Source organism: Haplochromis burtoni, unplaced genomic scaffold, assembly GCF_018398535.1.
Source record: "Haplochromis burtoni strain Fernald_Lab_line unplaced genomic scaffold, NCSU_Asbu1 Contig_171, whole genome shotgun sequence".
NCBI classification, from domain to species: Eukaryota; Metazoa; Chordata; class Actinopteri; order Cichliformes; family Cichlidae; genus Haplochromis; species Haplochromis burtoni.
In genome coordinates, this window is record NW_024582532.1 from 633,178 (window position 1) to 648,377 (window position 15,200).

At 40.7% G+C, this 15,200-nt stretch overlaps 2 protein-coding genes across 5 annotated transcripts in view; both read left to right on the forward strand.

Annotated features, from left to right (window-relative positions):
- Window positions 1–655: 655 nt before the first annotated feature.
- Window positions 656–10,557, forward strand: eif3eb (eukaryotic translation initiation factor 3, subunit E, b). Its single transcript, XM_005940916.3, has 13 exons — window positions 656–811; window positions 1,284–1,401; window positions 2,080–2,197; window positions 2,344–2,386; window positions 3,493–3,597; window positions 3,718–3,843; window positions 5,295–5,419; window positions 5,742–5,868; window positions 5,959–6,060; window positions 8,716–8,825; window positions 9,110–9,212; window positions 9,371–9,505; window positions 10,213–10,557. The coding sequence occupies exons 1-13, from the start codon at window positions 722–724 to the stop codon at window positions 10,249–10,251; spliced, it is 1,341 nt and encodes a 446-aa protein (XP_005940978.1). The 5' UTR covers window positions 656–721; the 3' UTR covers window positions 10,252–10,557.
- Window positions 10,558–11,436: 879 nt separating this feature from the next.
- The window catches only part of pleca (plectin a), a 104,714-nt gene continuing 100,950 nt past the window's right edge, over window positions 11,437–15,200 (forward strand). For all 4 annotated transcript variants that reach the window (XM_042225415.1, XM_042225416.1, XM_014339602.2 and 1 more), the window contains exons 1-2: window positions 11,437–11,846; window positions 12,541–12,578. In XM_042225415.1, coding sequence (XP_042081349.1) covers window positions 11,687–11,846; window positions 12,541–12,578 — 198 coding nt within the window. In that variant the 5' untranslated portion in view covers window positions 11,437–11,686. The remainder of the gene's footprint in view (window positions 11,847–12,540; window positions 12,579–15,200) is intronic.

Consider the following 15,200-nt stretch of genomic DNA (forward strand, 5'->3'; position numbering starts at 1 on the left):
ACTTTGCTAATGTCTTTCATGACTTTTTCCTACCAATTAAAATAAAAAGATCTAAACAAAGTTACAAAGTGCTTCAACAAACAACACATAAAATATTTAAGAAGAGATAAAAGTGAAACAACATTAGGGCTGGGAATGCTGAAACAGAGGGAAAGAAAAGTGGAAATCAAAGACAAAAATGTAAAACAAATAAAAATTAAGAACTTTTAAAAACTCACTAGCAGAATAGTAAGTCTGGTTATTAAAATATATCTTTAAGATGGATTTAAAAGTTGATAGTGAGCTTGTTGATCTCCTCAGGGATGTTGTTGCAGAGAGTGGGTGTCCTGACAGGAAAAGCCTGCTTGGTTCTCAGCCCAGACTGTGGGATGGCCACCAGAGCCTTGGTCGAGGACCTCAGGTCACAACCGGGGGCGCACAGTGGCAGAAAATCTCAACTATATTTTGTTGCGAGCACAGAGCGGGCTTAAAAGTCAACATTAAATTATTTTATATAATTTAATTAATGGCTATTTAATTAATGGTTAACCAAATGAAGACAGGCAAGGATAGATGAATAGATAGATAGCTGGACTCAGGAGCCAAAATGAATGAAGCGCTCACCGGAAATGTGATGACGTCGCTTTAGCGGTCTCTAGGTCGGGGCGGGGCTCTGAGTTTCTCTAGCAGAGCCTTGTTGTCGCTCTTTTGTTAATAAAGTTTGCTTTTGAAGCCAGTCAAGATGGCAGAGTACGATCTCACCACCAAGATTGCACATTTTCTGGACCGGCATTTGGTTTTCCCTTTGCTGGAGTTCTTGTCTGTGAAAGAGGTATGGAGGTTTTTGCGTGATATGTGTAAAAGTAAAATGCAGTTGTTTATTGGCGGGGTTTATAGGGTGAAATATGATTGTGGCCGGCAGCGATGCGACCTAGCGAGCTAACTGGCTAACAGTCACGTTAGAAAGCCGGTCATCTAGCAGCTAACAGCTAGTTTGCAACTGGGTATACACTTTAGTCCTTTATAACCAGATTATTGTTTTAATGCTAGTTGTAGACACCATAAGTGGTTAGAAAATGTATAAAACGGGCATGCAGTAGGTAACTGGCTTATGATTGTTACCCCGCGTGTTAGCTTATAGCTTAGCGACATAGCATAACAGCTGACTGAATGGGAGGAACCCCATTCACGTGTCTACTGTGATAATCCTGGCGCTATTAAAGAGCGTTTATGCCGGCGTTTCATTATTTGAATTCGCGTTTCAAAGGGAACCAATCCTGTGAATATGTGTGTTGTTGTAACAGATCTACAATGAGAAGGAACTCCTCCAGGGAAAGCTGGACCTACTCAGCGACACAAACATGGTGGATTTCGCCATGGATGTGTACAAAAATCTGTATCCGGACAAGGAAATCCCACACTGTAAGAAAACAACTCAACACTTTGCTTTGTTACAACACAGTAAGAAATGTTGTACCACAGACGCATTTGATTTGTTCACAATGCCTCTCACCACAGATGGGTTACAGACTCTTTAAGCTAGCAATGGTTTTTCCTTAGTTATACAGAGTTTTCTTGTGAATAAAACAAAGCGATCTTGATTTTCCACTTAAATAATTGAGTCAGGTTTAATTTAGTAAAGCTTAAATGCATTTTAGTTATTTAAATGGGTTACAGTAATGTGCTTTATGGTAACACAAACTCTTTATTTTAACTATACGGGAACCAACCATTGTTATGTGTTTGGTCAACCCCAAAGGCCCCTTTTGATCTAGGAGAAAACCCTCTTATCTTATGTATTGTTTCCTTAATCTTTAAGTTTAAGCAAAGTTTAGCATAGAAGCCAGACCTTTGTAGTGTAACTTTAATTACTGTCCAACTACTGATGAATCACACTTGGACAGTTTAGAGTTAAGAGATCATGAAATATTAGTAACATAATATGAACTTAGGTGGTTAAAGTTATTTTTAAGTTGCGTTTAAAGGGAACGTTTTGCTTTGGTTTTGTAGTGTCCTGCATTCATTTATTTGTTTTCATCCAAGTAAATCTGTCTACCTGCTGCGGACTTGTTTTTGATGTGTTTCACTGTTCTGCTTCAGCCTTGAGGGAGAAGAGAAGTACTGTAGTGGCCCAGCTGAAGCAGCTCCAGTCAGAGACGGAGCCAATCGTCAAGATGTTTGAAGACCCGGAGACCACTCGACAGATGCAGTCCACGAGGTCAGAAAAATTCATCTCTCTCAGAAGCCTTGTTCATTCTTCACTGCAGCTCTGATCAGATTACTCTTGTGATTTTATTTATGTGATCTGTGAAAGTCGTCTAGCTGTTTGACATCATCTCATCTGTTTGTTTTAATCTTCACCAGGGATGGGAGGATGCTGTTTGACTATCTGTCAGAAAAGCACAATGTGAGTATTTAAATGTTAGCTGTGTATGCACAATGTGTTTCTTATTTGGTAAAAGGTGCACTGCATTTTAATCTTGGAAGTTGGGAGCTAGATGTGTGCTTTAGTTTCCATAACAACCAGCTGTCACGGTGAGCCAGCAGGACTGTTATCCAAATCTGTGAATCCTTAAACATCAAACATGATGCACCAGTGTGCTCATTACTAATTCAAAAATCAGAGTAAATACTTGTTGATTTCTAATTAATTTTTTTCTTTAATTTTAGTCTTTTAATCTAATGTACAGATAAATTACAGTTCTTATTACCGACTAGTCAGTGCATGCTAGCATTGTCCACATCGTGTGCATTAGAAAAGGGGGCTTGTTGTCAGGGAGGGGAGGGCTTTGTTTTACTAAAAAAGATGAAAGATGCTGCCACATTCACTAATCAGCCACTTGCTGTCAGCTTTCCAGCCTCTCCCTGTCAGATTTCTTAGAGAGGAAATTGATGGTAGCACTTTTTTAAACATGCAGCATTGATTTCACTGTACTGCACAGCTGTAGACTTAATATAATTTTCATTTTAGTCTGAATCAAGAGGATGTATAATCGACTAGTTAAACAGGAGAAAAACAAGATCAGATGATAACCCTAGTAGTCTGAAAACAGAATAAATGAGACAATGTTAAACATTATGAATATTGTGCCTGTATGTAAAGGCAAATTCAACCATTACTCAGCATTTAAGCATTTAATTGACTACTTACACACATCCCCACTTGTTATGTTATACCTTTTTAAAAATGACAGTTTTATCCCAAAAGTTGATTTTGTTCATTTAGATTTCATCGCTCATCCAAGAGGCTTCTTTGGTCTCAGCTAACGAGCAGTGGTGCTGGTTTCTGTCGTTATTCAGCAGCATTGTTTATAAGGCTGTGAGAAATCATCTGAGACTGAAGACGTTAGTTTGAATTGAGTGAAAACGCAGGTTAACAGAATCAACTTTGGGGGATTTTATTACCAAGTTTCCTGATTGTGCTTCAAGACAGTTTTATTATCGTACAGGTACTGATGGAAGAACTCAGTGAAATGTAGCTTCCATTTTAATCGCCTATATTTTACTTCCTAGTTTCGTCAAGAATATCTGGATACTCTTTACAAGTACGCCAAATTCCAGTATGAATGCGGTAACTACTCTGGGGCTGCAGAATACCTCTACTTCTTCCGCGTCTTGGTAAGATATGAACTTAAAAAATTATACACTGTGTAGTAAATATGAAGTTGGATGCCTTTAATTTTTCTTAAACAGCACTTGGTGTGGTTTGATTTTGATAACTTGTTGCTATCTGCTCAGGTCCCCTCAACAGACAGGAACGCACTGAGCTCCCTGTGGGGAAAATTGGCTTCTGAGATCCTGATGCAGAACTGGGAAGCAGCCATGGAGGATCTCACTCGTCTAAGGGAAACCATCGACAACAATGTAAGAAAATAATTAAAAAGATTGTGTATTAAGATGCTTTTCTGATTGGCAAACAGGCGACGATATACCTGCTGCTCGGTCTGTGGCTTTTCGTAAGACTTGGGACCACGCCATTATTTTTGTAGCATTTCACTCGTTGCTGGGTTTCAAAAATGGCAGTTTCGATTTTCGTGAATGCGATGCTCTCACGACTCATCGACAGCCAATCAGTGGCACATCAATGTTACATTTTTAGTATTTGCTCAGATCACTTGGAGCCCCAGCTGAGCAGGTTTTGGTAGCAGGTACTGTGACCTAATGGAAAACCCTGAAAACTATGATGAACCGCGGTGAGTCGATCCAATTAGGTACTAATGGAAAAGGGGCTGTAGTGTGACCGAGGCCTCAGTTTTGTGAATCTTGAGTCACACTGGCAGCAAAGCTTAAAAGCTCTGGCCAACCATGCTGTTCATGAGAGGCCATAGAAAGAGTTTCCTGGTGGTTTGTTTTCCACGTTTATGTGAATATAAAATAAGAAGGCACCAAATCCTGGTTAAGCATGATTGAAGTGTGTTTTACCCTTTTACCCTTGGGTTTGCTTGGGTCCCTGTGACATAAATTTCAGCATCTGACAGTGAGCGTGAGGGTCCACACAGACGTCTGCGTGTCTGCCTGTTCTTTGTGACTGTGCCGACTTGTTCATATTACAGTACACCAACCATGCATGGGAACAGACAGTAAACTTTAAAGAAGTATAAGAGGAATGACTACTCGGCCGTCGGGTCTCCAGCTTTTCGTGTCCACAACAGAGTAAAATCCAGGCCTTCGGCTACTGTAGCCCAGCTTTAGAAGGGAGGACGGTACACCTGATTTCTCACTTTCATCATGAATAGAAACTAACCTACTGAGTCACATTTAATGCTGCTTGCAGGCAGCAATGAATGTTTTTTTTCCCCACATTCATTAGCGCACACTACTTGATGGGTATTGGCGGACAGATAAAACCGTGTGAAGCATTTGCCTGTTTTCAGCTTTTTATCTCAGCCGTAAAACGCAGATGGGAGAAGTTTGTGAATGCGATAACTTGACAATAAGGCCATGTGGGATTTTAAAATTGATACCGTAGGTGCATCTACTAATCTTGGAAGAGTCGAATTTCAGTGACCTGACCTCAAGTTTGGGGTCGAAGGTCAACCTTTCTGAAAATCTTGTGAAAGTGATAACTCCAGAAGGAAGTCCCCTGGGATTTTCACATGTATACCATATGTGTATCTTCTAGGATGTTTTTTCATGTTCTTCTTTTTAAACTCCTGTGTAGTTGTTGGTTTTAGGTTTATAGTGGCAAAAATAATCCCTGGTATACAGACCAAGCTGTGCTGATGCCTGGCGTGTGGTTGTGTTTGCCGTATGCTGCGGGAAACCCCGGCCTGATGTCACATTTTCTCATGTTTTTTTGTTGTGTTTCCTTTCAGTCTGTGAGCTCTCCACTCCAGTCACTCCAGCAGAGGACCTGGCTCATTCACTGGTCCCTCTTTGTGTTCTTCAACCATCCCAAAGGCAGGGACAACATAATCGAGCTCTTCCTCTACCAGCCTCAGTGAGTCACTGTATAATCAGTTATATCACAGAACAGTCATCTTTCTAATATAATGCCAGGCTTGTGCTCAGGCCACTGATGCGGTCATCTGCTTATGTTGGATGTTCCATCCTCAAGGACATTTGGACATCATTTTTTAAACCTTTGAACATTATTGAAGATATTACTAGTTTGACTGTCACCTTACTTTTGTATTATCAGTTTCTCTTTATGTGAATGCATTTTCTTGGTTCTTTTTTCAAATATAATGACTGCTGATACTACCAAATTAATTGTGAAGAATAACTTTTGTCTGGCTCCGTGCTGCCTTTGTGCTTTTCAGATACCTGAATGCCATCCAGACAATGTGCCCGCATATCCTGCGATATCTCACAACTGCAGTCATCACCAACAAAGATGTACGAAAGCGCAGGCAAGTTCTCAAGGACTTGGTGAAAGTCATCCAACAGGTAAGACCGAGAAACTGTTGATTATAGTAATTATTTCAAATGTGCCTTGAGGACTTAATCAACATGATGGCTGCTCTCTCACGCCTGAAGGAGTCCTACACATACAAGGACCCAATCACGGAGTTTGTGGAGTGTCTCTACGTGAACTTCGACTTCGACAGCGCACAGAAGAAGCTGAGGGAGTGCGAGTCGGTAAGAAAAGCATCCTGAGCGTCCTCGTTCAGTTTTTCGTCTTTGACGGTGTGCTTTTGTCATCGTGCACAGGCCTAAATCGCCCCACAAAAGTTGGCTGTCAGCTGGGACTGAGGGGTGATATGAAGCCCCCCTCAGCCTTGGTGCTGTGATCTCCTGAGTCCCAGGCATTTAACTTTGCAGCTATTCAACCCAAGCAAATCCATGTCTGGCCTGATTTGCTGGCGCTTACTTTTATTCAGTTTGATTTTCAAAGCGGAACAGCTGTCAGATTTCGGACTCGGTTGCCTTCTCTTTAAAAACCCTTGACTTCTATTTTGCAGTTGTGCTCGGGGACCACTTTGTACATTCTCGACGCACTCTCATCAATTCGCTTTTAACCCCTCTTGTATAAATTATGCAGCGCTGGCAAAGCCTTCAACTATCCTGTCAGATACGCAGAGTGAGCGCAATGATGGAAGAATGAAGATAGTTCATTAAGAAAGTCTGTTGTCATGGATTCTGTTGGTTTGTAACACTCAAGAGGATATAAATTTACATTTTTAATTTTTCTTTCTCTGGAGATCAAAAACTTGTCTTAATTACTGTATAAACATGATTGCTTTTGTTTTGCGGTGTGCAGTTTGAGGATTAAAGTCTTGTTGAGAACTTGATTGACAGGAAGTAGTTGATGTCTGCACGGCCCTGCTTCGTGTCCTCTATGAAATATGAAAACAATCAGTGAGCTAGCAAGCTGCTTCAGTGTGGCTGAAGTGGTGAGTGACTTAATTTATTACACAACAGCTGTTTGCGAAATGAAACCACAATATCATCTGTCTGTCATCGGTGTGTTCATAAATCTAAACTCTTGGAAGTTTGAGATCGCTCAAACATCCTTCCTCTGCGCTGCCGCTTTTATTTTTGTAGAAATGCAGTCGCAGCCTAGTAGTACTCTGTGTTTAGTGACAGATTTCTAATCATTAGGGATTTGAATGATGTTGGTAGGTTTTAAAAAACTGTTTTGTGCTCTCCAGTGATGGTTAAAAGGGCCGACTGTCCGTGTGGGTTAAATTTAGTCATGACGATGGAGTTAAATACTGTGTAGCTGCAAGAATGAGATTCTATATATCTTAACCAGTGTTGTTGTGAGTGGTTAGTTTTTAGTAAAGACTCTGCTTTACCAGCTCTGATGCATTGCTGTCATAACCTCAAGTCAAAGAAATGCTTGACAGAATTTCCCAAATAAGTCTGTAGTGATCAACACAGGACACAACTAGCTTCTGTTTTAAGCGGTTCTTTAAACGGTCTTAAATATTGCTTGGACAAGCACCATCCACAGCTTCGTCAGTCGATAGCAGACAGACCAGCAGATCAAACGGCTCTCAGGCACTAAATGAAATAAAGCAGGACTTAAATGTGTAAATGTGGCGTCTGCAGAGTTTACTGTGAAAGTGTGGAGTTGATTCAGTGCGCTATGTACAACCTGAGCTAATTACTTTTGTAATGCTCCTTTTGTGTTTTTATTTCCCTTTTATTTCGTTTTTAATAGAAAGATCTCTTTTACAACAGAAACTATTCAAACTCAACATGTGACAAATGCACCTAATATAACAACATATACAATATAAAAATAGTCTCAACAACAAACACCGGTGTGATGCCTCTCATTGTCTTTTTTGTCCTTTGGCAAAATATTTGATGTCAAAGGTGTGTGTGGGGTCATTTAAAAAAAGCTGTTTTCCACTGATCTGTCAAAACACTGTGGGCTTTAAAAAGCATGGATGTTTTTAACTGTAGAGAGATTACCACAGCCCTGCACATACCTGCTTAGTGATGAAGCTGAGATGTGTTAGAAGTAGCCATTTAAAACTAAATTTACCAAAACATGGAAAGTAGTATATTATTGGTACTGAGGCTGATGATAAACGCGCATTAACATCTTGTAGCACTTTATATATAATATGTAAGAAAAACCACTTCAGAAGCAACACACACACGAACTGATTAAGCACATTAATGCATAATTTACATACATGTACGACACTGTTTCATAGAGGCATTTTGCTGGAAGGATTTTTTCCTATGGTGCGTATTTTCTTCTAGCACCAGTATTTTGATTTATTTTTAACAGATGGTGGGCATCGCCCACTAGCAAGGTCCTGATTTTGGTTTGAGGCTCACTCCCACAAACGTGAGGAAAACCAAGGGCTGTGCCATCCACTGCTGTCTGCTGTAAATGTAAAAGCATTACTTACTTCAGCTGCGAGTTCTTACAGCCCTGTGTGATTATACAAAAAAAGCCTCTGTAGAAATGTGTGCTGCATCGTTACTTGGATGGTTTTCACTGAGATATTTTAATATGCAGGTTTGAATAACCAGTAGCTGAAGATCTAAACCACAGAAAATATTTGCCTGCACATCATGTGTGGCTGCCATGTGGTGGTATTATTATGCTCTGAATATACGCACCTTTTCAGCACTGCAGGGTGAGGGTTGTAATCTTTCAGGGCAGAAATGTAGTTATTTCCTTGCGTGTGTTTACTGAAAAGCAAACCCTGTATTTGGCAGAGGGGAACTAAAAATTGCTCATTTGTAGAACATTCGGTCTTCTGTTTGTTCCTGGTATGTATAAACCCTGATGGATGCTCACCACTCTGGTGTTTTTGTCCCTGTCAGGTTCTTGTGAACGACTTCTTTCTGGTCGCTTGTCTGGAGGACTTCATCGAGAATGCCCGACTCTTCATCTTTGAAACCTTTTGCCGCATTCATCAGTGCATCAGCATCAAGTATGTCAGGGGTTTTTATGCAGTGTCTTTATTTCTGAAGTTATAATTGCTTTTAGAGGAAAAGTTTTATTTTTTTTAAACCTACAAGATCTGTAAACTTTTTGTGCCCAGTTGATTCATATTCTGAACTTGTTTGACCTCTGTGCTCCCATATTTATTTACTTTGTTTTTTTAACCTCGTGTCCTTGTTCTTTTAAAGTATATTCAAAAGCAGACTTTTGGATTTAACCAGAGGATATTTACTGAAATGAAACGCCTCGTCCTCTTTCACTCTCTCCTCCCAGCATGCTGGCAGACAAACTCAACATGACGCCTGAGGAGGCGGAGAGGTGGATCGTCAACCTCATCCGTAACGCCAGACTTGATGCCAAGATCGACTCAAAACTGGTGAGGCTCTGCATTCGCTGATCCAGATGAGCTTCAAATCACTGAGCGTAAACAGCCATGACTGCTGATTTGAGTAGTAACACTGTGTATTTATTTTTGAAGTACTTTAAAATCGGTCCTTGAGGGGGGAAATATTAATTCCTGCGAGTGTTTCTCAGGGTCACGTCGTGATGGGCAACAACGCAGTGTCGCCGTACCAACAGGTGATCGAGAAGACCAAGAGCTTGTCCTTCCGCAGCCAGATGTTGGCGATGAACATTGAGAAAAAGCTGGCACACAGCAGCAGGAACGAGGTAATCTGAGGACTTTGCACAGGGATTAAAAGATGTCACCCATTGGTCGTGTTTGTTGTTGCTGGAAGACAAAATGAACAGCACAGTGAAGCATTTCTGTTTGGTCCAACAGCAAAGTTAAGAAAACTAAATTTTCTTGCAAACATCATGACAGCATTTGATTGTAACGCTGGCAGCAAACCATCATTTCTATTCAGTATTTTATTCAAGCCTGAGTGAATACTGCAGGATTTTTATCTGCGCAGGATAACAGTAAGCATGATCACTCGTCTGTGATTTCATTTTTAAAAAACATATTGGGACAAGTGAATTATAACACAATTTAAAATGCAAACGTTTGTGTTTGTATTTAAAGATACAAATGTGTCTCACCTGCATAACCATGTGTCAGACGCTTTTCCTTCGTGCTACTGCCCTCTGGTGGATAAATGTGGAAAAACAGGAGCATATATCTCATTGTATTTGTCTCAATTCGTTATAATTATGGCTCCTGGTTTTCTTTTCCTTTTTTAATTTTGCAGTACTTCAGTAGTTTTTGTAAGATTTTATTATTTTAATGTGAACTTTTTTCCCAGCTGTCAGTCAGTTTGACAGAATAGCTGGCAGGTATTTTTTATTATGATGGTTCCTAATTTGGAACAAATTTCTTGTTACCTTTGTGTTTGTTCTCTTTTTGATGTGTTTTTTTTTTTGTGTCATTTCCTCAGACACCAAACTGGGCTGCTCAGGACTCCGGCTTCTACTGAGCATGAGCTGAAACGAGCATCAGGAAGATTCGGAAGCCTCTCGGGATGTTATTGAAGCTTTTTATTGACAGATTTGTCAGTTTATCCACCGTTTTTATTTAACTGCCTGTCATTGAACAATAAAAGCAATGAAGCGAGGCAGCTTATTGACACTCAAGATGTTACATGATAACCTATTTATAATCTGCTATCAGTAGATTTATTTTTATTTGTTTTTTAAGATGAAGCTTATTTCCTTGCACTCTGAAAGTAATCATCTAAAAACCTACATGACAGTTTACATTAAAGATTTCTGCCCCCCCTTTATTGATGTCCTATGTCGTCTTTCAGCCACTAGATGGCACAGTTGGTTTACTTTTCGTTTGATGCTTGCAGATCTGCAGACAGTGGTAACATTTCAAAAGCTGCACATCTGTAAGACTGCAATGACTTTAATTTTGAGTTTCTATGATTTGCTGACAAATGAATGAAACTTGTAACTTTTGCAAACACTCGCTGTTAGAGGAAAATCTCTCATAAGGTTAAGCGTCAGGTGCAGCCTTGGATCATTTTCAGTTCGTGTGTTTCTATTAATCCTAACATGCGGCGTTTTTGTTTCTGCTCGTGCAGTTATTGTTGAACCGCACCTTTTTCTAAAGATTGAATGACACAGTAATGAATACTTCAAGATAGCACATCCTCAGTAAATATTTGCGGTGCGTAAATGCCCTGTAAAACCAGTCTTCAGTACTTTACTTTAGAAACTTCTATTTAAGGACGTGGGTTCATTTAAAACTGGTTGGGTGACTGGTTCTATTTAATTAACGCGTGTTGTGTCTTTTTGCTTTGTTACTATCGGTGAGAGATAATGTGGATCTTACTGTGCAGGTTAGATGTTGTGTGAAGAAATGGAAGTGCCGCTGCAGCACAAGATCACCTTTATAACACCGTCTAGTGTCAGAATGTGACTCTACCCTGTAATTACACAAGTTTCAGCTGGCAGGTATTCAAGGAAAAATGTGAAACCACCTCGAGTGCATTTCTCAGTTGACCCTCTGTTTCAGTCACTTTGTGTGAGGATCCCTTCTAAGGGAGTGGCTCACAGTGAAGCTAGCTGCTGCTGCAGCTCTTAGCCACTCCTCCAAACTGTTTTTCTTACCCACACACACTCTCACACTTTTCCAGGACTCAGTAAAACACAACAGACACAAGCTAACACACACACAGACACACACAGAGCTGACGTGGGCTGAGGTCTGAGCCGGCTCCTTGTGGAACAGCTGGTATCCATCTGCGTTTGCTGCTGCTGCTGTAGGCACTGTGGCTGCCCCGAGAGGACACAAACTGGCCAATTGCAGCACACCCATGAGCTCTGCTGCTGTCACACTGCTGGATTTAGACTGCATAGATAGTTAGGCTCTTCTGGTGGCAATCAGTGTGATCAGCAGCCTTCAGCATGGATTTCTCGACAACCTGGGCTGCCAGTAACCCAGCTGTGGCCCGGCTCCTCTGGGTCCTAGGTCTGGTACTGGCTACCCTCCTCGTCTGGTTCTTGTCCTTCTGCTGCTACAGCTGGAACCATAGCTCATCGCCCTCTCTGGAGAGGTACCTGGCAGGTAGGTGGGCCCTTGATCCCCACCCCTTCACCCTCTGTGGGTGTGTGGAGGCCTGTGATAGGTTTACAACTGACATGGCTGCTTACTGTGACTCTTCAAGTTCAAGTCAGGCTCGCTTTTACTACTCTCTCAGTGGAAACGCATTTTTCCCCCTCAAAGTCTGGTAATTGTAAATTGTCAGTGTTTCCTTTCCAAGACGGGAGGATCCACATTTTCCAGAAACTGCCAGCTCGTGTTGGCTCTGGCTCTTTTTTTGTGGTTGGAGCAGTTCTTATTACCACTTTTATGTGCTGTTACCCATGTGAGGGGATACAATGGGTCTTTCATAGTCAAAAGTACAATTTTTTTTTTTTTAAAAAGAGAGGAATTTATCCACCACAGATGTAATTTTCCATTTTACCAAGCACGTAAAACTACATTTTAATGTTGTACAGTCCGTAATGTGAGCTTAATGATATGTTATAAATTTGACAATATGTGATGGCAAGGGTCAACACGCAGCTGAGGTGATTTGCGGAGTCATGGTAACATGCATGTCACTGCAAGCACCTTGTGACCACCACGAGAAGTCACAGGTTATTTTTATCGTCTCATATTCAGATTCTTTAAACTAGCTCCATCTGAACTGAAACATCATAGTAAACTTTGCTTATCAGCTGTGCATGTGACAGATGTGTATTCTTTCTCCAAACAGCGATGGCAAAGCCCTCCAAATCTAAAGCTCCGACTCAGGTGAGAAAAGCTCTCGTAAGAGTGACTGTGCGTTGTTCTTTATTTTTCTCAGTAGCTCCAGGGCTCTTCAATCACAGCGGTTTTCTCAGAACACCCTGCTTTCATTATCTATTCACAAATGTGTCCGCCTGTAATGCCTCCCTTAGACTTCAGGGGTCCTCGTTCACTTGTACTTTATCAAAACTCCCTTGCTGATGAGAAAAACTGACAAGACCAGCGAGCTTGACAAGTTCATCAGTGTGCTGATCCATGACAGGTATACGTCAAATATAATTTGCAGCATTATGGAAATTGTCTGGGAAAACTTCCAGCTTTAGTGTTTTATGTCTAATGTGCCATAAATCTGCCATAAGATTTTCTCATGTATTTTTTTTAACATAAAGATGTCGTCAAAATATTTCACACGGTCAATTAAACCTAAAGATAACAACCCCCAATAAGACCTAAACGAGGCCCACATCTACAGTTTCCATGGATCGCATTTGGCCTTGACTCGCAGCGTTAATTCAGGTTGGGTCTGACTGCTGTAACTCTGCCACACGTCCACCTTATATGGGCCAAATGTTAGGTACATTTGGATCATGTCTGTCCCACATAACATTTCCATGGGCAGTGACTAAGCTGTAAATGCCAAAAATAGCTCAGATTGGGGCCCGATGTGTCTGACTTCTGGGATGGTTAATGTCAATATAACTCAGCTCCATCACTCATTTTCAGTAGTCTTATTTACAGAATGAATAATTAAAAAGCTTTGATACTTTTTTTTTTTTCACAGCAGCCCTTTTGACACATAGTGGCAGGATAAACAGGTGTAATTGGTCAAATTAACTATATTTCTGCTCCAGAGAACAAGTGTGCAAAACACTCACTTAAATAAAAAGGATGCATTTTAATGCTTTTTAATTACACCTCTGTTTGTTCTGAAATACACTGGCAAATCTGCTGATGTTAAAAGTAGCACTTAAGTGAGTCAACTCCCTGAAGATTATGGTTCTAATATGCGTCCTTTAAATCTGATGAAATACTCGTAAAGACATGTAGCCATTGTGAGATTGTGTATGCTGTAATCACAGCAGTGCATCAAGCTTTTGCATGTTTACTAACTTCATTTAGAATGTTACTTGTACTAATTAACTCTAAATGCAGGTTACATTTGAAGCTGAACGGTCTCGAACTTCATCTTGAGTGGAAAAAAAATTAATGATCAGTTGTTGAATTGTTCTACTCAAAACCACACGTGCATCCTCTGGGAAACATGACCTGGACCTCAGTTCTGCTGCATGTCATAGCTGTGTGATTTCAGCCTCAACCAATGTGGTGGACCAACTCAGAGCCTCACTGCATTTAGGGTTAAAAAGGTTTTGTAGCTTAATGTCAAAAACATATGATTCATCAGTGATTCATCCAACAGTGAATACGTTTTTAGCATTTGGTGTTCTGTCTGAGTAATAAGGGCAATTGATACACTTAATGTTTGCAGTGTGAGTAAGAGAATGTCTCTAATTACAAGCAGAGCTGGCACTTTCTAAAGCACAAAAAAGTCACTGTCCTAACTCAGTGATTACTTAAAAGCGTTGCATACACCACTGAAGCTGCAGCTAATATGCAACATTGGTGCTGTTCACATGTTATAAATCCAATAAATGTATTCTGCAGTCCTTCCTCTCTATGTTTTGTACTCTAACCTCTTGGCAGCTGAAGCTTGTCACACTGCGATGCCATTACTAAGTAGACTGCAAGTGGCCTTGTGATCTGCTGAGAGATCTGCTGGCCTCCGTCAGTGTGTTTTGGCACAGACAGAATGAGTGTTGTCACACAGTAGAGAAGCACTGTGTAGTCATTGTGAGTGATAATCTGGAGGGCCTCTCTGAAATGGCTCCATGAGTGAAGTCCTTTGTCTGAATGGCACTGACAAGCCACCAACGGTCCATATTCTTCTGCAGTAGCAAGTGGATGGACAAAGAGACATGTGAGGTCTCTCTATGTAAAGCAGAGCTGCACATATCCCGGCACTGTGGTGGAGTTACTGTCAGTTATCTGCTGGTCTCTGTTTGCGAAAGCATAATAACCAGATACACTAGTGGACACGTGTGGAGAGGGATCCAACCAAGATTTATGTCAGTCGCATTTTATGTCAGTCGTATGTTACAGTCGCATTTTTCAAAACACATTAGGAGGCCATGAGAATGAGGGCCATTAAACCTCCCACTCATGACCTGCATCTGCTGGTGGTGCAGAGGTTACAGCAGAGCTGAGTGGCTTTACATTTCAATTTCCAACATTTAAATAGTTTCATTATGGTTACAGATGATCTTCTAATAGTGAACAAAGTCTTGTTTGTTTTAGACGATGCAAATGTTAAACATAATTTCTGCGGTTAAATCTGCACAATTTCCCTTCCTAAAATACTGCAAAACCTTTGAGTGCTGTAAGATGAGATAAGATTCATCTCTAAAGAAGACTATACAGCGACGTGATGACGGATATTCAGAATTAATCCTGTCAACTCCAAAAGTACGTCTATTCACTAATGGATGTTCTTCCACTCAGGTTAAACAAATTATGATGTTGTGGCTTTATTTCATGCCAGGGAATTCCAGCAGCAGGAAAAAGAAAACCTTG

What these genes read in the sequence shown, in the direction of transcription:
- eif3eb (XM_005940916.3), top strand. Translation starts at nt 722, where the DNA reads ATGGCAGAGTACGATCTCACCACCAAGATTGCACATTTTCTGGACCGG. An exon ending in GGACAAGGAAATCCCACACT is followed by an intron (nt 1,402 to 2,079) that starts GTAAGAAAACAA and finishes GTTCTGCTTCAG; the next exon opens with CCTTGAGGGAGAAGAGAAGT. An exon ending in ATCTGTCAGAAAAGCACAAT is followed by an intron (nt 2,387 to 3,492) that starts GTGAGTATTTAA and finishes TTTACTTCCTAG; the next exon opens with TTTCGTCAAGAATATCTGGA.